This window comes from Ipomoea triloba, chromosome 3, assembly GCF_003576645.1.
Source record: "Ipomoea triloba cultivar NCNSP0323 chromosome 3, ASM357664v1".
NCBI classification, from domain to species: domain Eukaryota; kingdom Viridiplantae; phylum Streptophyta; class Magnoliopsida; order Solanales; family Convolvulaceae; genus Ipomoea; species Ipomoea triloba.
This window is the reverse complement of record NC_044918.1, coordinates 20,842,145-20,865,999: the sequence shown is the minus strand read 5'-3', so window position 1 is coordinate 20,865,999 and position 23,855 is coordinate 20,842,145. Positions and strand designations below refer to the sequence as shown.

The 23,855-nt window shown below is 36.7% G+C and overlaps 3 protein-coding genes across 3 annotated transcripts; all 3 read right to left on the bottom strand.

The window, feature by feature from the left end:
- Positions 1-990: 990 nt before the first annotated feature.
- On the bottom strand, positions 991-4,726 carry LOC116013061 (glycerophosphodiester phosphodiesterase GDPDL7-like). Its single transcript, XM_031252721.1, has 11 exons — positions 4,642-4,726; positions 4,434-4,531; positions 4,226-4,349; positions 3,813-4,109; positions 3,598-3,719; positions 2,980-3,490; positions 2,831-2,872; positions 2,445-2,723; positions 2,171-2,307; positions 1,602-2,088; positions 991-1,461 (listed from the first exon to the last, which is right to left on the bottom strand). The coding sequence occupies exons 1-11, from the start codon at positions 4,724-4,726 to the stop codon at positions 1,118-1,120; spliced, it is 2,526 nt and encodes an 841-aa protein (XP_031108581.1). The 3' UTR covers positions 991-1,117.
- A 10,568-nt stretch (positions 4,727-15,294) lies between these two features.
- LOC116013675 (temperature-induced lipocalin-1) lies at positions 15,295-17,499 on the bottom strand. The gene is made up of 2 exons (XM_031253560.1): positions 17,055-17,499; positions 15,295-15,753 (listed from the first exon to the last, which is right to left on the bottom strand). The coding sequence occupies exons 1-2, from the start codon at positions 17,427-17,429 to the stop codon at positions 15,574-15,576; spliced, it is 555 nt and encodes a 184-aa protein (XP_031109420.1). The 5' UTR covers positions 17,430-17,499; the 3' UTR covers positions 15,295-15,573.
- A 1,309-nt stretch (positions 17,500-18,808) lies between these two features.
- LOC116011921 (VAMP-like protein YKT61) lies at positions 18,809-22,582 on the bottom strand. Its single transcript, XM_031251353.1, has 6 exons — positions 22,198-22,582; positions 21,500-21,597; positions 21,300-21,404; positions 21,139-21,204; positions 20,255-20,341; positions 18,809-19,126 (listed from the first exon to the last, which is right to left on the bottom strand). Exons 1-6 carry the CDS (start codon positions 22,388-22,390, stop codon positions 19,076-19,078), a joined length of 600 nt encoding a protein of 199 aa, XP_031107213.1. The 5' UTR covers positions 22,391-22,582; the 3' UTR covers positions 18,809-19,075.
- Positions 22,583-23,855: the final 1,273 nt, after the last annotated feature.

Here is a 23,855-nt window from a genome sequence, read left to right as displayed (position 1 = left end):
AACAAAGATCTTCCTCTTTTCCGCTTTAGGTATGATGAATTATGATTGTTGACTGAAGATAACGATTAATCCACAAAATGAAGGCTAATTTACGGCAGAGAAGAGAAGAATTGGAAAATTAAAAAGCAAAAATCGAAACATAAAACTTGAAAAAAAAAAAGACTAAAGAGACGAAAATGTCCTTACTTAAAATAGGGTTTTACTATAAAAATCATCGGCTGGGATTAAATTTGAAATTGCCACCAAAGACAAAGGGACTTTCGTTGGAATTAACTCTTCTTTTAATTGATCTATTTTTACTATGTAAATATTGATTTGACTTGAATTTTGGCATGGCAAGCTTTGATATTTCTTGTGACAAATAGGGATGGCAATTCTATCCGCACCTAGGGTTCCTCACATCCCTGCCCCTACGAGTTTTAAAATACCCGCTCAATTTGGATAATGGGTGCGGGGATAGGGGAAATTTTGTATACCCGCACGGGTATGGGGGTGGGTGCGGGGAAGGTATCCCCGCTCGCACCAGCATTTGCACTTGCACTTGCACTTTTGTATATATATATATACACACACACTTGTGTTATTAGTATTCATTTATTATTATATAAGTTTATGTATCTTTTATATTAAACTTCTTTATTAACTAGTACCTCAGGCATTCAATTGAATTATCATTTCATTGTCTTAGTTTTTTATTTATGAAAATTGAAAAGGAACAACACAAATAACAGAATGAGCAAACACTTAAGGACTAGCATCAATGTGATAATTAGAATTCTAGTATAAAATTTTTATTAGATTTAAGTATAATATTAATAATTAGAGTTGCGGGTTTGGTATTACCCGCACGCGCAAAATCCCGGTGGGGGCAAGGATGGGGTAAAATTTTCATTAGAGATGGGGTTGGAAATGCCCTTTGCCATTGTTAGTCTCAAAAGGGGGGACCGAAGTTGAGTGATGAGCAGGCAAGTAGAAGAATACAAAAGTGAATTGAGGAGTAATGAGCTCTTTGGCTATGATTTCCATTAAACTTTCATAAATGAGAGTGTGTGGTTTACACTTGACAGTGTGAGCAATTAAGTTGAAGGATACAAGAAGAAGCATTTAATTACTTATTCTAGTAAGAAAGAATAACTTGAAGGATTCCTGCTGCCAAGGCCACAAGGAAGAGAAGAGGTGCAAGTCCTGTAGTTGTGCTTGAAGAGTGTTTAGGTGGAGAACCGGCAGGTGTGTTGTCAGTGGGTGTATCCGGGGAGGGCGGGTTGGAGGCTCCTGGGGCCGCCACAGGCGGTATTGCTTCAGTGTTGATGGATTTAGCAGACAGGTTAGGATAGACGATTTTGTTTAAGGTCTTTGAATCAGGATTTTCCATCATTGACAATATTGAAGCGTTGAACAGTTGTCCAGGTATAACTGCAGTGAAGCTAAAGGGAAGTTTTGCTTTTTTATTACATGGTGATCCTGCAACAGTAGTAAAATGTAAGGATCGATGATAGTTGGATGTTTAATCTGCATATATGAAAGAAACAACTAGTAGATAGTTGGATTACGCATGCATTTATGTTATATGTTCAACAACTAGTAGAAATAGAAATACTTACTCATGAATGAAACTACAGTGCCTGGGAAATCAGTTATGAATCCATCGACGCCATGAGTAACAAGGGTAGCAATCTCTAGGTAAGGATCACTGTTGAAATCGAAAAGGAAGGTCTGGAACTCGTTCTTGAGATTTGAAGAGTAGACAGTGATATTAGCTTTATGCATTGCCTCAACAGCGTTTGAAAAGCCACTGCTCATGAAAAATGGGTCACCATATTCCTCCACCAGCGAATTTCTGCGTATGGCTACTGAATCAGCGTACTTGCTGATTTCTGCTGCCACTGCATGGGGCACATTGCCGATGTCCTTTCTGAAGTCTAATACTGTTTCGTAATGGGAGTCGTTCTTGAACTTTTTCAGCACCGCGCTTTCGTATGCCTTGATCATCACCTTATATTTGGTTTGATTATTGAATGAAGCATTGGTTAATCCAGAGTTGACAGTGCCAATAATGTCATATCCCTTTGTTGCAAGGTAAACAGCATTCTAGCAAAATAATGGTGTATTAATTCTCTCATATATGGAAACTGCAGCAGTGCTGTATATATTAGCCTGCCATCAAACTTACTTCTATTCCAATCATAATTCCAGTTACTGCTTTTGCCTTGGCAAATTCCAAGAATTCTGGCAGAGTCACAAACTTTCCGGCAAACAGGTAAGCATGATTCCTGTCCAATGGCGCATCATATGGAGAGTTGATTTTAGCTGCATGCAATGCAATGCAACAAACAAGAAGAAGAAGAAGAAGAAGTTGAGCAAACTGGGGATATAATAATAATAATAATAATTCCTATTCATTCAGGAAAGCATATAATGCAGCAGAAGATTCAGATTCAGCTTACGCTTTAGGGACTTGATTTCCTCCCAGGTAAGATCAAAGGAGAAAATGCCCGGTTGCCCCATATTAACCTCGGGAATCTGGTTCACTTTATCCATTAATTCCGATCCTGCTGTGGTTGTGAACTTAAGGTCAGGTGAATCTAGACAGAATGCAACTCCATCTTTTGAGAACTGGACATTACAATCAATTATGTCAGCACCATCATCTACAGCTTTCTGATAAGCAAGATCCGAGCATCCAGCATAGTCACCACTAGCTCCATTATGAGAAATCACCAAGCCTGCATGCAATAATCATATTTATACAAACCTCAAATCAAATCATATACAATAACTTCTTCCCCACAAACTCATTAAAATCAAATCTGATTCCATCTTTCTTACTTACGTTTCAATGCTCTTGAAGCATTCCTGTTATGAGACAAGCATCCTGCAACCAAACCGAAGGAGGGAGTAATTAATTTTCATAAGCTCCACATTACTACTACTAGTAGTAAGTAGTACTAGAATTGAATTTGAAGAATCATCATCCCTCACCTATGGCATTTGATGCGGTTGAGCAAAAATCTGTGATCACTCCATCAACAGAGAAGTGAGAATTGTCAACAAACTGCAGGTACTCCTTTGTTGGATCAAGGCTATAGTTGTAAGGAAGATAGAAATCGTTTGCAAAGCCATAAGCAAACACTTCAAGACCTAATTTGTGGGCATCAGTGACAAGAGTGGTAGCAGGCTTTAGATACCGTTTTTCATTGACTGGCCATATATATTCTTTTGGGACAAGGATTCCTGCTGCAAAGGTCTTGATCATGTTCAGCTTCTTCAACACTGATCCATACTTCTCTTTTGTTGAGGGCTCAGCAACATTTATATCTAATGGAAACTTTAATAAAAGCTTTGTTCCTTTTGCACGAAATTTTGGTCCAATACTCTTCAAGAAACCGATTTCTGGGGATGAAAGGTAAGGAACTTCTACTTTTACCCCAGGCAGAATTTTATCAAGATATGATTCTACACTCAGTTTGTGTTGTTTATAGAACATGTCATACTGCAACACAAATTCAAACAGTGCATATATGAAAACAAAGATTTTCTGATCTAAAGCCTGTAAGCAAATTAAAGTTACGTCATGGATGGAGATTAAATCATTCATACCTCCACATTTATCCATACTTTGGTCCTTTCTTTTTCTGCCGCCAGATGCTCCAGCGTCTCCGGTTGAGTTAATCCAAAGTAGTTATCGTAACTTGAAGGTCGAGTGTAAAGGTTTTGCATCACTACAGGCAGGCAGGAGAAGACAAAAAAGGAGTGAGTTTTTGAATGAAAGAATTTAAAAAAAAAAAAAAAAAAAAAAAAAAAAAAAAACTTACATGTTACATTTTCAAATAGCACTTCAGCATCAAAATCATGTCCAAACCATCCTGTAAGCCTTTTGCCATTGACATCATAGGTTTTTCGTGCATTAGGGAAGATATCAGCAATGTTTGTTGTGTTCTGAAGCATCATTCTGGTGAGACAATAAGCAAAATTATCCTTGGTAAGCTTCAGATCACACAGGACTGGAGAGCCCCGTATAGTCTGTTGCACGCCATAACTATATGCCAACCAACTGCTCCCAGGAAAAACACCAGACATCCCTCCATTTGCAACTATCACAGGCTCACCACCTGCAAGTACTCAATTCCATTCCATTCCATTCAATTAAATTACCAACCCTAGCCTAACCTAAAAACCTATAAGCAAATTAGGAAAACAATTCAATTCAATATATATATATATATACCATGTAGTGTCAGCCATTTCCTCTTTAAACGAGGAGGAGAAGCTCCCAGTTTTTCTGCTCCATGAATCACATGGATCAGCAAGCAAAAGAGCAGCAGATGCTTGATCATTATTTTCTTCCAATCCTGCAATCACAAATCAACTCATTAATTAATTTCCAACTAACAAAAATTCATTTTCAATTCTTAAAAAAAAAAAAAACAATTAACTTGAAAATGAAGAGCTCGCGCCTCAGGAGGAAGAGAAAAACATTCCCTCAAGAAATTCACACGAGAAAATAGATTGATATGATGTAGAGGTGGAAAGTCTCAAGGGAATGGAGATCGAGGAAGGACAAATGGGGAGAATAAACAAAGAAATATTGAGAGAGAGGATCGGAGGAGGAAATTCTTCACCCAAATTTAATGTCTCCCACACATCCATCGGATAAATAGATGGTCTCTATTGCTTTTTCTCTCTCTTCTGCTGTGTCTCCCTTTGGGAAGAGAGAGAGAGAATCCATGCGTTTCTACACATCTGGCGGGAGGGAAGGAGGGAGATCATCATTCATCATTCATCATTCTTCATTCTTCCTCCTTGCCCCAACTTCACATATATAACTGTCGTCTCGTCTCTACTTTTCAATTTTAATTTTCCTCCCCCGCCTCCTCTTTAAATCATACCTTTTTTTTTTTTTAATGAATCAAACATCCACACCCAGCCAAACTATTATAATTATAATTAGACTTAGGGTGTGTTTGGAAGTCCGGAAAATGATTTATGGAAATCATTTTTCGGGCTGCGAGTGTTTGGCAAGCATTGGAAAACTCAGTCAACGGAAAACATTTTCCGTTGACTGGGGAAAATAGGCATATTTGGGAGGAAGATGACTTCTGTCAAATTTGGGCGGAAGTCATTTTCCGCCCAGAAGAAACAACTATTTTTTGAGGGAAGGACGGTTCAAAATCTTTTTATTATTATTATTTAATTTATAATAAATATTATTAATTTATATATAATAAATATTACTTCGTATTAGTTTATAATAAAAATATATAAATATACATTTCTACTTATTTTCTGGAAAATGAACCAAACACACAAAGACAGTTTTCCAGAATGCAACCAAACACTAAAAATCAAACTATTTTCCGGAAAATGACTCATTTTCCAGAAGTCATTTTCCTGCTTTCCAAACACACCCTTAATTCTATTTTTAGTCATAGTAGATTTATATATGACAATTCACTTTTAGCCTTTTTGTTTTGTTTTGTTTTTTTATTTTCAAAACATCTCCTTCGGTCGTAGTATTACTGTGGTCGACTGGTCGCAGAACCATTTTTGGTCATCCATCAACAAAATCATTTAAATTTCATAAAATAAAAGGGTATTTAGGTCTTCATTTATATATATATATATATATATATATATATATACACACACACACACACACAGAGAGAGAGAGAAATGTATTCAGGTGCGAACTACTCGCCCAGGAGAGAAGTGAGAACGCATGTCATCCGTCCACGTATCTAGATCTAACGAATCAGAAACACTGATTTAAAAAAAAATGTAGTGCATTTTTATAAATAATTGAATATTGAAGTGCAAGTAAAATGTATTACAAGTGCAAGTAGCAATTTCATATAGTGAACCTAAGTGCAAGTAAATTGTATTACAAATGTAAGCAAAATGTATTACAGGTGCAACTAAAATGTACATTGAGCATCAATACTAAGTACACCTAACATTATAACTAGTTGCACCTAATATTATAATTAAGTGCACCTAGGTGCACGAATGTTAACAGGGTAAATTACTTGCACTTATAAGTGAAAATATGTGCACTTGTAAGTGATTTTACTTGCACTTTTTACTTGCAAATGTGTACAAACTACTTGCACTTATAACACATTTACTTGCAACAAAGTTTAAGTTATTTACGAAAATGTCACTGTATCGTTTCTTTAAAATTACATCTAATTCGTTGATCTGGACACGTGAAGGGCTGTGAATCGCTTATTTCTCTCCTAGGCGAGAGTTCTCACCTGAGCGTGCCCATATATATATATATATATATATATATATATATATATATATATATATATATATATATATATATATATATAAGGTTGGAATGTCATTGTATTTAACATTTCAATGATTTTGTTGACGAATAACAAAAAAATAGTCATGTCACAAGAATAATAGGACCAAATGAGAATATTATGAAAACAAAGGACTAAAAGTGAACTACCATTTATAAATTTAGAGCAAAAAATTTAGAGAAAAAATGAAATTAACTCTTATAATTATTAATGAAGAAAAGGTGTCATATTCACCCTAAGCTAGCAAGCATTACAGTTGAATTCCTCTATTGAAAAAAAATAATAATAAAATAAAAAACCTTAAATCAACCCTTAAATGGGCAAATAAGTGGTAATTAATCCCTAGTCAACATGTTACTAATAAGTGTAATTAACCCCATGTCCAATGAGTACATTAAGCTGGAACTGTCGGGGTATGGGTGGCCCTAGGACAGTTCGAGAACTATTGGGCTTCGTGTCCAACAAACGACCCAACTTCGTAGAACTATTGGGCTTCGTGTCCAACAAACGACCCAACTTCGTTTTTCTCATGGAAACGAAGGCTAGATCGGCTCAGTTGGAGCATTTACGTACCCGCATGGGATACGAAGGTTTATTTGTGGTAGATAGAATTGGTTTGGGTGGTGGATTAGCTCTCCTTTGGCAAAGTTCAGATATGGCATCCCTCCGATTAGCTCTCCTTTGGCAAAGTTCAGATATGGCATCCCTCCTCAGCTATTCAAGTAATCATATCGATGTTGTTGTATCTATTGCCCCAAAACCTCCATGGCGACTTACGTGTTTCTACGATTACCCGGAGCGTTCAAAGAGACAACAGTGTTGGGATTTACTGCGTGACCTAAAGGGTCGTTCTACTCTTCCTTGGGTGGTCATTGGCGATTTTAATGATATTGCCAATCATAATGAGAAGAAGGGAGGTAGTGCCCATCCGGATAACCTTATTCGGGGTTTTAATGACACACTTCAGGATTGTGATTTGTTCGACTTGGGCATGAATGGCTATAGTTTTACGTGGGAAAGAGGGCGTGGCACTGACCATTGGCTTGAAGAACGATTAGATCGGGCAGTAGCCTCTTCAGACTGGACGGATTTATTTGATGGTGTAGTGGTCTATAATCTACATGCAACTTCTTCGGACCACAGTGCCATTTATCTAAATCTAAACAATTGTCGACCACGACGTACTCCTAGGAAGTTTAAGTTTGAGGCTGCATGGCTTATGGATGCAAATTGTAAACTGGTTGTTGAATCCTCTTGGTTGCAGTCAGCAGGATTACAATTTCAACAACGAATTCATAAGACTGGCCTGGATTTATGGCAGTGGGGTGGTGACTATTTCAGGAAATTCGGTAAAAGAATACACCAGATTCGTGAACGTCTAGAACTATTGCGATGTAGCCGGGACCCTATGGACGTGTGTGCTTTTACTGCTCTTGATCGTGAACTTGGTTTGGTACTGGCTCAAGAGGAGGTATATTGGAGACAAAGGTCAAAACAACTTTGGTTGAAAGATGGAGACTCAAATACCAAGTATTTCCATCGGTATGCAAGTCATAGGAGGAAGGCAAATTTTTTGAGTCGGTTGAAAAATGGAGCAGGTGACTGGGTGGATGGTGACGCAATGCAGGCTGAGATTATGAGCTATTATTCCAATATTTTTCACACTTCCAATGTGGCATGTGACTTTTTGTGTGGAGCATCCTCCAGAATCTCGCATGATATGAATGAGAACTTTCTGCGACCAATTGATCCGGATGAAGTGCGAGTTGCGTTGTTTTCAATGGCACCTGATAAAGCTCCCGGTCCAGACGGAATGTCGCCATCTTTTTACCAATCGTTCTGGACGGTACATGGTTATGACGTTACCAAATTCGTGTCTGATTGTTTTAATAGTTGTATGCTGCCGCCAGGTCTAAACAATACAGATGTGGTTTTAATCCCAAAGAAAAAGGTTCCAGAGTGTGTTGCTGATCTCAGACCGATAGCATTGTGCAACGTTGTTTACAAAGTCTTTGCTAAGGTCTTAGCAAATCGTATGAAGTGTGTTCTTGATGATGTTATTTCCCCATCGCAGAGTGCATTTGTTCCCAATCGGCTGATAACTGATAATATAATTGTCGCAGGGGAGGTTGGCCATTACTTGAAGACTAAAAGGAATGGTAACACTGGTTGGGCTGCCCTGAAACTCGACATGGCCAAGGCCTATGATCGAATGGAGTGGCATTTTCTTGAGCGTATGTTGCTTGCTATGGGATTTGTCAAGCGTTGGGTAGACCTTGTGATGCTCTGTGTGTTAAGTGTGAATTATAACATTTTGGTAAATGGTGTCTCGGCTGGTTCTGTGGTACCAACTAGGGGCATTCGACAAGGTGATCCTATTTCGCCCTACTTATTTATTGTCTGTGCGAAGGGTTTATCTCTATTACTTCAAAAGCAGGAATCTAGAGGGATTATACATGGTATTAAAATAGCAAGGGGGGCACCTCCAGTCTCACACCTGTTCTTCGCGGATGATAGCTTACTTTTTTTCCGGGCGAATAATCAGGAGGCTCAGATGATTAAACAATGTTTGTCCGATTATGATTCAGCATCTGGCCAAATGGTAAACTTCAACAAATCTAGTATCACATTCAGTGTGAACACTAGTCCTGAGGTGTGTCTGCAGGTGGCTGGATTGTTTAGAGTTCGGCAAGCAAGTGATTTTGGAAAGTACCTTGGTCTTCCATCTTTCCTTGGTCGAAATAAATCAGTAGTTTTTTGCTATATTGAACAGAGAGTCCGGGACAGAGTTAATATGTGGCAGAAGAAATTCGTGTCGAAAGCTGGGAAGGAAGTGTTGGTGAAAAGTATTGCTCAATCCATGCCGATATATGCAATGTCGGTTTTCCTTCTTCCTAATTCAGTTTGTAATGCTATTGAGAGGACTCTGAGTCGGTTTTGGTGGAGTAAGGCTTCAGGTGGCTCGAAGGGAATACATTGGCTCAGTTGGACTCGGATGACGATTCCAAAGGTTAATGGTGGCCTGGGTTTCAAACAGTTACGAGAATTTAATGTGGCTCTACTAGCGAAGCAAGGATGGAGATTACTTGTCAATCCGAATTCGCTAGTCACTCGTATTTTGAAGGCCAAATATTTTCCAGATAAATGTTTTTTGAATGCCACAATTGGTCATAACCCAAGCTTCCTGTGGCGTAGTATTCTCGCCGGTCAAGATTTGTTGCGAGATGGTGTGGTGCGCCGAATTGGAAACGGAGAGGATACACTAGTCTGGGACTGGCCCTGGTTAATTGATAGAGATAATCCTTGACTGCAGACGCCATGTGTGGAGGAATTGCGTTGGACACGAGTTTGTAATCTTCTTACTTCCGAAGGTACTTGGGATGTGGAACTATTAAGAGATATTTTTGTTCATGATGATGTCTTGAAAATTCTGCGGACTCCTGTTGCGACTGCATACCCTAATTCGTGGTGTTGGAAATCTGAGATGCGGGGGAACTATTCAGTCCGAACGGGTTATCATTTACTAACCCATGCTCACATGTAGCAAGAACCAGCGTTGGAGTTTTCTGATTGGAGGAAATTGTGGAGCTTGAAGGTGCCACCTAACATACGAAACTTTCTGTGGAGGTGTGTTCGGTACTTGCTACCTGTTAAGGAAGTGTTACGTACCAAGCATGTTGTTGTTGGTGGCGGCTGTTCTCTATGCTCCTCTGAATCGGAAACGATCGAACACATTTTCTGTGAATGTCCAATTGCATGTCAGGTTTGGGGTTCTCACTCTATTTTGCATGAAGTTTCTTTTGTGGAATTTGTGAAAGCAGAGCTTGATAACCATGATAATGATCGTGCTCTACGCATGGCAGCTATCTTTTGGACTTTGTGGCGTGTGAGGAATGATCTGGTGTGGAATGGAAAATCGTGGTCAGTGAGTATGATTAAAGTTCATGTAGATGTTCTCATATCATCATGGAAGCAGTGTTATAGCTCACATGAATCTTCCACTCAAGGTATTAATAATATTTACTAGCACATGGACTCCCCCCCCCCCCCNGCCTATGATCGAATGGAGTGGCATTTTCTTGAGCGTATGTTGCTTGCTATGGGATTTGTCAAGCGTTGGGTAGACCTTGTGATGCTCTGTGTGTTAAGTGTGAATTATAACATTTTGGTAAATGGTGTCTCGGCTGGTTCTGTGGTACCAACTAGGGGCATTCGACAAGGTGATCCTATTTCGCCCTACTTATTTATTGTCTGTGCGAAGGGTTTATCTCTATTACTTCAAAAGCAGGAATCTAGAGGGATTATACATGGTATTAAAATAGCAAGGGGGGCACCTCCAGTCTCACACCTGTTCTTCGCGGATGATAGCTTACTTTTTTTCCGGGCGAATAATCAGGAGGCTCAGATGATTAAACAATGTTTGTCCGATTATGATTCAGCATCTGGCCAAATGGTAAACTTCAACAAATCTAGTATCACATTCAGTGTGAACACTAGTCCTGAGGTGTGTCTGCAGGTGGCTGGATTGTTTAGAGTTCGGCAAGCAAGTGATTTTGGAAAGTACCTTGGTCTTCCATCTTTCCTTGGTCGAAATAAATCAGTAGTTTTTTGCTATATTGAACAGAGAGTCCGGGACAGAGTTAATATGTGGCAGAAGAAATTCGTGTCGAAAGCTGGGAAGGAAGTGTTGGTGAAAAGTATTGCTCAATCCATGCCGATATATGCAATGTCGGTTTTCCTTCTTCCTAATTCAGTTTGTAATGCTATTGAGAGGACTCTGAGTCGGTTTTGGTGGAGTAAGGCTTCAGGTGGCTCGAAGGGAATACATTGGCTCAGTTGGACTCGGATGACGATTCCAAAGGTTAATGGTGGCCTGGGTTTCAAACAGTTACGAGAATTTAATGTGGCTCTACTAGCGAAGCAAGGATGGAGATTACTTGTCAATCCGAATTCGCTAGTCACTCGTATTTTGAAGGCCAAATATTTTCCAGATAAATGTTTTTTGAATGCCACAATTGGTCATAACCCAAGCTTCCTGTGGCGTAGTATTCTCGCCGGTCAAGATTTGTTGCGAGATGGTGTGGTGCGCCGAATTGGAAACGGAGAGGATACACTAGTCTGGGACTGGCCCTGGTTAATTGATAGAGATAATCCTTGACTGCAGACGCCATGTGTGGAGGAATTGCGTTGGACACGAGTTTGTAATCTTCTTACTTCCGAAGGTACTTGGGATGTGGAACTATTAAGAGATATTTTTGTTCATGATGATGTCTTGAAAATTCTGCGGACTCCTGTTGCGACTGCATACCCTAATTCGTGGTGTTGGAAATCTGAGATGCGGGGGAACTATTCAGTCCGAACGGGTTATCATTTACTAACCCATGCTCACATGTAGCAAGAACCAGCGTTGGAGTTTTCTGATTGGAGGAAATTGTGGAGCTTGAAGGTGCCACCTAACATACGAAACTTTCTGTGGAGGTGTGTTCGGTACTTGCTACCTGTTAAGGAAGTGTTACGTACCAAGCATGTTGTTGTTGGTGGCGGCTGTTCTCTATGCTCCTCTGAATCGGAAACGATCGAACACATTTTCTGTGAATGTCCAATTGCATGTCAGGTTTGGGGTTCTCACTCTATTTTGCATGAAGTTTCTTTTGTGGAATTTGTGAAAGCAGAGCTTGATAACCATGATAATGATCGTGCTCTACGCATGGCAGCTATCTTTTGGACTTTGTGGCGTGTGAGGAATGATCTGGTGTGGAATGGAAAATCGTGGTCAGTGAGTATGATTAAAGTTCATGTAGATGTTCTCATATCATCATGGAAGCAGTGTTATAGCTCACATGAATCTTCCACTCAAGGTATTAATAATATTTACTAGCACATGGACTCCCCCCCCCCCCCNAATGTAATGTTGATGCTGCCCTTGGGAGTGATAATGTGAGTTTTGGTGCTGTGCTTAGAGATCACAATGGGTGGATTTGTGGCTGCATATGCTGGACGAATGAACTGTGCTCAGGATCCTTATCTTGCTGAGACCATGGCCGCGAAAGAGGCTCTCACTTGGCTCAAGAATCGTGTTATGCCTAATACTATAGTCGAGTTGGATTGTTTAAATTTCTGTACCAATTTCAATTCTCAATATGAAGATTTTAGTTATATTGGTTTGATTATTAAGCAAAGTCGTGTAATTGCTAGAGACATTGGCGACGTTCATGTCTGCCACGTCAAAAGGTCAGTGAATCATGTGGCTCATGTGCTTGCACGGGCGGCTGGTTCTTTCCCTGTCCTTACTGAATGGGACACTGTCCCGCCGGATTGTATTTCGGATTTACTTTTGCTTTAATGAAGTTGATTTTGATTTTCAAAAAAAAAAAAAAAAACCCCTAGTCAACATGTTAATAACCTCTATTCAATATGTTACTATTCATTTGGCATGAACATTAAGTTGTCATGTATAGTTCTTATAGATGGGGCGAAGATTTTGACAACATTGAAAAATAAAATAAAATTTCTGAATCGAGAATTTTGCATTTTTAGTTCTACAATTATGGTGTCACTTGCAGGATTGGTCCACGACTTTTAAATTTTGTAATTTTGATCCACAACTATTGTTTTTGTTGAAAAAATAGTCTTTTTTCAATCAACTAGTCGCCGAAAAAAAAAAATTTGGCGAATTTTCCGGCATTTTTTGCCGAAAAAAAAGGGGGCATATTTTCCTTCAGTTTTTCACCCAAAAAAAATATATTTCCCTTTCAGGTAGGATTAAAATGGACAATTTTAAAAAACTAATTAAAGTTAAAATTAATTCATTTTTAAAAAATATATGCAGTCAATTTAATTATTTTAATTTTGATAAACTAACTAAAGTTAAAACTAATTCATTTCTAAAAACATAGGTAGCCAATTTAATCTTAGTAAAATTAAATACAAATTTAAAATTATTTTTACTTTTTAGTTTAAATTTAAATTATTTTTTAATTTTGAATTTATACTTTAAATTATTTTTACTTTAAATATATTTTAAATAAACAAAAAATAAAAATAGTTTTGAATTTGTATTTAATTTTACTAAGATTAAATTGGTTACATATGTTTTTAGAAATGAATTAGTTTTAACTTTAATTAGTTTATCAAAATCAAAATAATTAAATTGGCTACGTATGTTTTTAGAAATGAATTAGTTGTAATTTGGATTAGTTTTTTAGAATTGTCAATTTTAATCCTACTTGAAAGGGAAATTCTTTTCGGTGAAAAATTGATAGAAAATATGCCTCTTTTTTTTTTCGACGAAAAAGTGCCGAAAATTTTTTTCGCGATTAGTTGACTGAAAAAGACCATTTTTGCATCAAAAATAATAATTGTGGACCAAAATCATAAAGTTTAAAAATTATGGATCAATTCTGCAAGTGATACCATACTTGTGGGACTAAAAGTGCAAAAAATGGTTTCTGAATGTCTTCGTTCAACAGCAAACACAGAACGTTTGTCATTTGAATCCAAATATAGACTCTGAGGGTCGGATGCAAAAGATTTTTTCATCCTAAGCAATGGGCCCTTCCTTTTCCATTTTCCACCTTTCCCTTTCCTCTTTTCCTTCCCCCCTTTTTTCTTTTCTTTTTCCCCTTTTTCTTCCCTTCCCCATTCCTTTCTTTCTTTCACCATTATCAATTAAGCACTATTACAAAAATTCCCGCTTAAGCCGCCTAAGCGCTCCTAGGCCGAGGCGAATTGTTCCCTAGGGGTCCGCCTAGATGGCCGGTCGCTTAGGAGGCCGCCTAGCGCCGAATTTGGCCGAGTTAACTCGTCCAACTCGGCAGAGTTAACCGAGTTAACTCAAGTGAGTCTGTCTTGTTAATTTTATTATTATATTTATATATATTTAAATTTATTTATTTATATAAGTAAGATATATATATATATATATATATATATATATATATATATATAATATGACCTACATCCACACACATGAATTAATTTTTTGTTTTTATAAGTTACCGCCTAGAATCGCTTAAGTACTGGGCGGCGACCGTTTAGGCGCTAGTCTACCGCCCGACTAGCGCCTAGCGCCTATTGCAACCATAATATAAATACTATATAATGAACATGAATTATGTGTATTATATAACTGAGGACACCTAAACACTTAACATAATATACATAATTCATGCTCCTAATACACAAAATTTATGTTAATTATATCGTGTTTATGCGTATGTATATTATGAACATAAATTTTGTGTATTGGACCAGAGTCCACAATGCATAATGCACTATAAACCCTAGTCTACGATATAATTTGCCACACCGACACACTCCACCACACACCACATGCAATACTAGAATGGGCACATTAAAGCACATGCTAGATGAAGCTACCCACAACGCAGCCCATACCCCCCGCCCCCCTCCCCTCCCCCAACCCCTCCACAGCCCATATCAAATACAATTCAAAACACAGCCGTAAATAATCTGGCCAAATTATAGACAAATGCCCAATCGGTCAACTATTTTCCAAGCCCCATTCCTTCCTGCAAAAACAAAGCCAACATGATATGCACCTGCCAAGCAAAACTCCCCCTTGCATTTCTATGCTTCAAAAATGAAAATATAGAAGGCTAATTGATTCGAGTTAAGGAATATATTCCAAATCATGCCAGGAATGTTTTTTTTTTTAAATAATCGTGTAATACAAGTTATTTTATTTTAAATTTTGTAAAATAATTTAACAAAATGTGAAACATTTTTTTTAACATCACAAATTAATTTGTATTTTAATAAAATAGATTAATTGTAAAATAAAAAATAAAAAACATCTACATCAAAAATTTAAGAATTAGAGTAAAATGTAAAAGTAAAAATTAAGAGTGCCCGTAACAATTTCCCTACCTTATAAAAGTATAAAATTGTAAACATCATTTTGATGCGAAATAACAGGACTGGACAGGACAACCATTATCCTTAAGCCCTAAGCTACCAAACATTGATAAGAAATAGGTGCCTGTGTATATCCAAGAAACTTCAAATGCCATATTATGGTCATCCTTGACCATAGAACAAAAGGAGACAAATTCAAGAAACTTCATACAAAACAACATACACATACATACATACAAACATACAATCTTTTCAAGATTACACAAATCAATCCATAAAAAAACATATGCAAAAAACACTGCCCTTATCCATCCTTTCTTCTCAGTTCACATTTACATCCTACAACATAAAGCTCCTTATTTTTCTCAGTTCAGATGTAAATGCCCTACTTTCCAAAGATGGACTTGAGCCACCAAATCCCTTTGTCGCTCGCAACTTCCCCCTCCGGTGGAGTCTCAGAATGCGGTGTCTTGTGAAGCTTGCTTACATCGTACCCCTCGTCTTTCGCCCTTTCAAGGAGCTGGTTGTAGATCTCATCATCAAGGCGAGGCTGCCTACACAATATCTAAAACCAACCAACGCCCAAAGTTCTATATAAGTTCGATAGAAAACCAGGCTCATTGTCCTATCTAAACAAAAACAAGCCTAAATCTACATTGCACATGTTTTTATATTACATTATGCTCAACACAACATTATACTCTGCGAGCCGTTCACTTTTTCATGAGCTCAAAGCACAAAGAGTCAATGCGAGACCTCTCATTTGAAAAGTCACAGCTATGCCGCTTGACCACAAGGCCTCTGGCACATAACTTAATATCCTTGTTGTAACATAAATTGCACATGTAACATAAAGTAGACCGAATAGGCTTCAATACCCTGTGTCAATGCCCCCCTCAACTGGGTTCGAAAATGGAAGAGTCACAGAGTTGCCATTGAGCTACAAGCTACTTCACAGAGCTACAAGCTACTTCACAGCTTTGATACCATATTAGAATCTAAAGTTGGACCAAGGTCACTCAACTGAGCTATAATGCTCATGAGTCAAACCACACTAAAAGATTTGAATCCAATCAATTAACCCATTGCACACATGTGGGACTCTTTTAAGTCCCAAAGAGTAAGAAATGCACTGAAATGATTTTTTCCAATTTCACTTGAAGCCAGCAAATAACAAGGTGAATGGATTGGTTATTCTTTGAACGAAACCTCTTAGAAAATTGAACAATAATTCAAAAACTACATCTTATATAGTTAAGTGACATATAAGTAACATAAAATTTGAGCATGGAACTATGATTCTATATAAGAGGTCCAAAATTGATCCTCAATCCCTCATACAAAAACAGTGTATATATACAATATGCATAAGCAAATATTACAAAACTACACCTAAAATAACATAAAACCCCATTCAATATAAGCAAAGATTATAAACAAAAATCATCAGAAACATCATCAATCCAACTATCCAGAACACAGTTATTAACATGATAAAGAATCAAAGTCCAAATGATACAAGTCCATTATATTCCTAGATAAATCAATACCACAGAGATATCCTGTGTTTTTTTTTTGAAAATTCTTGGACCATCCTGGAAAAAGTTGAAGCCTTTTTTAATTCATTTTCTCCAAACCAAAGCCTATAGTTTCCTGGGAGTACTTCTTTATGTTTGCAGGTCAGAATTAACCTAATTTTAAATGAAGTGGGACCCTTTTTGCTTAGCAAATGCTACAAACTGATAAAAAGAGAAAGCAAATTATATCTTCACAAATCACAACTAACCATATAGCAAGAACCTATCTCAATGTTCAATCTGATAATAAAACCAAACCAAATGAAATCTGGAGAATTGAGGAACATACCCAGAGATAATTCCTGCTAGGCTGGCCAATCAAAGCATACTGGTAATCCTGGTCAATGTGCAAAACCCAGTAGTCCCCAGTGATAGGGATTATGGGCAAGAAAGGGGGAAGATAAAACTTGACCTTCAGCTTAGCCTCATCGCTTTTAGGGTCAGCTTTGTATGCAGTTCCCTCGATGAAACCTCTCTTCCCACCACTCCAAGTCTCATTCAACACATGAACTGTGGCATCAGGGTTGAGAGTATAGGTAGCCCTAGTGTCCACCCCATCCTTGGGCTGAAATCTTGATGGGAATGAGGCTATCTCGTACCACCTCCCCATGTACCTCTCCACATCAAGATTTCTCACTACTTCCATCTCTTTTGTGCTACCCATTTCTTTGATTTTGGTTTTGATTTTGTTTGGGGTTTTAGTGTTTCTCTTCTCTATATGGGAATTGGGAAGGGCAAATTCTTGGGGATATATATAAAGGTGTAGTGTTACTACTTACTAGTGTATGAAATTGACGTGGGCGTTTGAGGACCTTACAAGTAATACTGCATTATTTTTTGTAACGTTGTGAGGAGTTGAGGACTCGGTTGTTCCTTCTAGAATTGTCTGGAATTGTTCCCCACCTTCCTAGTACTCTCCCGGCCTTCAATCTTGGCGAAACTAGAAAGATTAAGGATAGGTTTATTTCTCGTGTACTCAACATCTTCAAGTAATCATCATTAATCATGGTCTACCTGGTCAAAGTAAATCACTAACATAAAATTTTATCGTTAGTATATTGAATTGAATGCTATACTTTTAATGTACATTTATCAACCATCTATGTAGTAGTGGTTTTCAACTTTCGATATTTAAAAATAAGCATTTGTTAGTAGTCCACGTAACAACGTAAATCTTGGTTCATAATATATTAGTTTTGAAAGGTGAGGTGGGGTAGTTTAAGGATAGGTTTATTTCTCGTGTACTCAACATCTTCAAGTAACCATCATTAATCATGGTCTACCTGGTCAAAGTAAATCACTAACATAAAATTTTATCGTTAGTATATTGAATTGAATGCTATACTTTTAATGTACATTTATCAACCATCTATGTAGTAGTGGTTTTCAACTTTCGATATTTAAAAATAAGCATTTGTTAGTAGTCCACGTAACAACGTAAATCTTGGTTCATAATATATTAGTTTTGAAAGGTGAGGTGGGGTACAATTGTTATATCATGAACCATGGTTCATATTGCATTGTAAATCCTAATACAAAATTTTGTACATTCAATTAACAGTTTATGTATATGTAAAAAAATAACTTGATAATTGCTGACACATAATAATTTCTGTACGTATAAATAAATAATTTGATGATTTCTGACACATAATATGATATGTACAAGTGCAGATACAGAATTTGTCAACTAAAAATACAAAATTTGAAGATTATTTTTGAACCAGGGTCTATAATGTAAGGTGAACCCTAGTTCATGATATAATTTGCCGGTTGGGTAGGGTAGACCATTCTAGTATTCCCATGATTACCAATTTTGTAAATAGTAATTTTTATTAATTTTTACTAAGAAAATGCTAACAATTTACACAAGTGCACACTCATTAATTTCACTTCAAAATCAAAATCCTTTTTAGTTACTAGTAACTTTATCAATCTCACTACACATTATCAAATTGATGTATTTGTTGAATGCTAGTGCTAGTAATTAGTAAACAAGTCAAAATCACAACTGCAACATTGCGACCTACACTAACAGCATACTAAACCAAAGATGTTTCCAAATTTAAATAGCAGAATCCAAGAATATGAGCAGAGCATAGTGATGTAACAGTTAACACTTTTTAGTATATGGTGAGTCCTTGTCCTGACACCAGAGGCTGAGAGTACAAGAGAATGGAATGATTCAAGCTCACGCAAATAAATGACTATAAACACCAATTTTTGTGGCACTTTATATTACATTAATGCTCGAAATCCTTGGATGAGTAGAGCAGAGCAGTCCCCTACGAGGCTACGACTCTCAACCATTTATAAAATTGTGCAGCATTGATTGGTTTTCTTCGCCTGCTTGTAGAACATCTGTTAGGAGACAAAAAACAAGCAGCACTTGAGTGGTGATGGTTACTGAGACCACAAACATTTATTCAATCACGAATATTCTAAAAGAGGCTGCAAACTTGTAACCACAAGGTCACAAGTTCGAATCCTAGCCTTCTTGGTTTGAGTTGGTCAGCTATGAGCAACCTAGGCTGGTCTACCTCCTTGTGATCCTTTGCTGACTAGGGTCACAAGGCGAGGTTTACCTAGTGCACACCATCGGGGTAGTGGCTTCGGGTTTCCCTTGTCACCCCAAAAGTAATTGTAGCACCATCATTGAAAGGAAGAAAAATAAAGTTACCAAAACATAGCATATATCCCATCTTTGTGAACTACCATTTTCAATTAAAATGATCAAGTTTCAAATGTGTGATGCATTTATTCATTCTACTTATCTAACATGTACTCTTCATTTTCAACTGTCTTCTCAGTGAATATGAACTGTTCCCCAATCAGAAAAACAAGTGTCATCTATGGCCTGTGCAGACAAAGCTGCAGACTACAAAGGAAAGACTAAGTGTTGGAGTGAAAACTTCAAGCTGGAGTGTTTTCTAGTTTTTAAAATGGAATACTGTGCAAGTAAAACATATTTTTTGTTTTCCATTGTCTAGTTTTCTAGAAAACTGGAAAACTCTCCCATTAGTAAACGGGCCCCAAGTATTTATGCCCAGTCCAAACCACACTAATCAATCTACACAACCTATTTGATGAGTATAACAATTGAGTGGCGTGAGGCTGTAGAAACCCCTAAACTATCAACTGCCCAGAAAATTCAAAAATCAATGTGGAGAGACAGAAATCGCCTAAAAATCATAAGGACATCATGGCTTCTTACAGAATTCTTTTCAGCATCATGATTAAAATATCAACAAAAAGCACAAATAAAGAAAATCCTTGCTCAACATGCTTATGCTCAACAATTTTAATGAATTGATGCTTCTAGTTATGTCAACGACAAATTGTGCATTACATCTCATTCCAGCAAAATACAGAGTTCTAATCCCTTGAATCCAGAATAAAAACGGTACACACATCCTAAGTAGATTTGCACAACACCACAACATATTCCACACTTGCAACTTATTAAGGAATTGAATAGTAAATATGTACCTGGGAAGCAGCACTGAGATCCGAACTCTTATCAACCAAACTGTCAAGTTTCTCACCTCGTTCTAGAACACTGTCAATTGTCTTATGCTGTTTCAATGCAAAAGAAATAATCATCAGCAGTAGTTCCAATGGAACCACTAAGCATAAATGCATAATAATACTTTAAACAATGAATCCAATGAAAAAATGGTAATTATATAAAAGCTGTTCCAGAAACTGCCTTATGCTGAGCCAATGCAAAAGAAACAGCCACTAACAATAGTTTCAAAACAACACTAAGCCTATACTAACTGACAAATCCAATGACAAATTGATCATAACTAACAAGTTAAAATCTTCTGTAATTGTGGAAGGTAATGTTCATTGAGAAAATAAATAGATGTATAATGTATTGGAAACTGTCAAAATAAAATAAAAAGAAGATTCTATTTCTAAACTATAATAAAAAATAAAAAGCCAATGTAAAATCGATTAATGAAGCCCATGAAGAATTACAATCACAAATGGAGCATGGGAAAGATGTTCTACATTTACATGTTCTCACACTTCTTGATAATGCAATCTTCATGTACCCAAAAATAAAAGTGCAATCTTCGAATATTCATTCATTATAATTACAAATATAAATGACAAACATTTCTTGAAGAGAAGGGAAAACTCTAAATGAAAAACTAACACATCATTTGTAAATGGGAAAGATTCTCTTTATATACATGCTCTCACACTCAGACACTCTTTAATCAGCAATCTCCAAAAATTAATTTCCTAACATGCATCTTGTCCTTTTAATCAATCAACTATAATTAAGATTACAAATAAAAATGGGAAACATATCATGAAGAGAAAAGGGAAAACTCTAAATGAAAAAGCAACACACTACTTACAAGAATAATTTTGGTTTCATCCAACTCCCTCTGAATTTTCAACAGCTTATCAGCTTCAGCAGGATCCTAAGAAAATAAAAGGTGGAAAAACACTTTTACTAACCCAGGAAGTTATTTAAAATAAACTGCAAATCTATTGAGATAGGTAATAAAATAGGTACCTGAAACTTAGTTAAAGCTTCATTTAGATAAGGCCATTGTTGAGTACTGTCAGATTGTGCAGACCTCCATGTCTCACCAAAATTCTTTTGGTACTCATCCAGGACCTGAAAATGTAAAATGCACACATAATAAATTAATGCTTCATCAAACAATATCCTTCTCTTGTTAAATTGCAGGAAATTAAAATATAGTGTATTACCTGGTTGAGCACTGAAAATGCACTTCGAACTGGATAGTGATTGTCCATAAAACCCAACGTACATAAGCCATTTCGGTTATATGCATGTACCATGTACTCTATTGTATGGAAGAATTTCAAACAGAAGTCAGCTTTAGCAAACAATGATATATCACAATTTCAGGAACACTTGGATATCATACAAGTTTGAGTTATGATGTTTGCAAACAAAGAGATATCACATTTAAAAAACACTTGAATCTGATACAAGTTTTTGTATGGATATTTGGAAAACAAGAACAAGAATGATCATACATTTAGACATCAACTGGTGTTATATTTCTACACTTGGTGTTAGATTTCTACACTCTGTAAGTCTAAGGCAATTTTTTTTTATGACAAGATAAAATTTATAAACTGTCAATTTTGGAGTATCGCTTAAAAAGTTGCACGGCGCTATAACTTACAAGTAATGCTTTCCAATTAATTACCAAACAACCACACCGAGTAAAAATACAAACTTGCAGAAAATCAAAACCCTAATTTTAAACATAGCTCACCAGTATCTTTTAGCAGTAACTCATCTTAACAATTTCAACATAGAACTAACTAGCATTATAATCGGGTGAAAATTCACACAATTCAACCTAGTGGGAGAGTTTTTCTTTCCCGTGAAATAAAGAAGCACTTATAGGATTATGAATATGAAGATTAGGAACCTTCGTGCTGAACGGATTGACGCTGGCCGGGAGAGGTCCGTTTGGCGACGGTCCGGCCGACGAAGACGATGAATTCCTTGACGCTGGATCTCTGAAAGTAGCCGAAGTGGCTAACGTCCGACGCGTTCGCCAGGATCACCGGATCCGACCCGTCCGGCCCGCATTTCAGTACCAATAACGCCGTGATCTTCATCTCCACCTCAATAGAATCAGAAACAAAAAATTCGAAATAAAAACTCTCTCTAGTAATGAATCGTATCACTTTGCATGCAAGTTTTTCGTATTCCAATTAGATCTTTCAGATTCTGTTTTAGGGAAAGAAAAGAAAAAATGTCGACAGAGTGAGATTCTTGAGGAAAGTGTGTGTAGTTGGGACTTGGGAGCAGCAGACAAAAAAGTCAAAGTATCACGATCTTTAATTTGAAAAGAATATTGTTGAAAAAATTGTTTAAAGTTAGAAAAATAAATAAATAAATAAATTTTCTCAAAAAAAAAAATAAATAAATAACATTATTTGAAAGAAAAGTATAATTGTGTAAAAAGTTAATTTGAAAAGAATATTTTTGAAAAAAAAAATGTTTAAAGTTAGAAAAATAAATAAATAACATTATTTGAAAGAAAAGTATAGTTGTGTAACAAGTTAATACTTAATTTAGTCATCATGTATCCAAGGGCGAAGCCAGGATTAAAGAATGCGGGGGACAATCACGATTTAAGAGGGGATGTGAAATACATTAATATTCATTTAACATATTCCAAAATACATCATTATATTACAAATTTACTAAAATTTAGATCGTCTCTCTTGCATGTCACGAAAATCATCTATAATTGAATATATACTAAATTGTTTTGCTATTTGCTTTTCAATGTATACTAATAAACAATCACTAAGAAATTCATCTTCCATCTTATTACGAAGTGTAGTCTTGACTATATTCATGACAGAAAAAGATCGTTTTGTATTCTGTAGTAGCTGTAGATACTGGAAGTGTGAGAATGAGAGTACTACTCTGAACACAAGAGGATAGATGTTTGATTTTCTAGTTTTTGCCAACCATTGGCATAGATCAGAAATACTTTCTAGTGTTCTAAAATCAGGAAGTTGTTGCACATGTTCAAAATGTTCAAGTTGCATTCTCAATTGCAAATTCTTATAATCTTCAAAGTCTCGTGGGTAAACTCTACCAACTTGTAAACATCATCAATTCTGAATGATATACGCATCTCTTTTGGATCCAACCATGAACTGAGAATAATTAACTCCATTGCTTTATCATCAAACCTATTACTCAACTCTTACAACTGAGAATCAATCACCGCATTAAAAATATCAACTTTGTAATGATGCCCAATTGTTAATTCATCTTGTTGATGTCTAGCCCTTCATCTTCTTGCAATATATTGAGCATCAAAATCCAGCACAGTTATGTTGGTCCCAAGGGGATGGGGTACAAGTCTAGAGGGGGGGGTGAATAGACTTGTATAAGATTTTGCAAATCTTTTCAACCTCTCGTGTGCATTGAACTTAGGATATTTAAGTTCGATACCTCACGAGGTGAAGACAAAGTTTTATGCGCAGCGGAAATGTTATCCCCTTTTAGTTAGCACGAGTTTGGGTTAGTTCGAGAGGTGTGATTATATGCAGTGCAATCGAG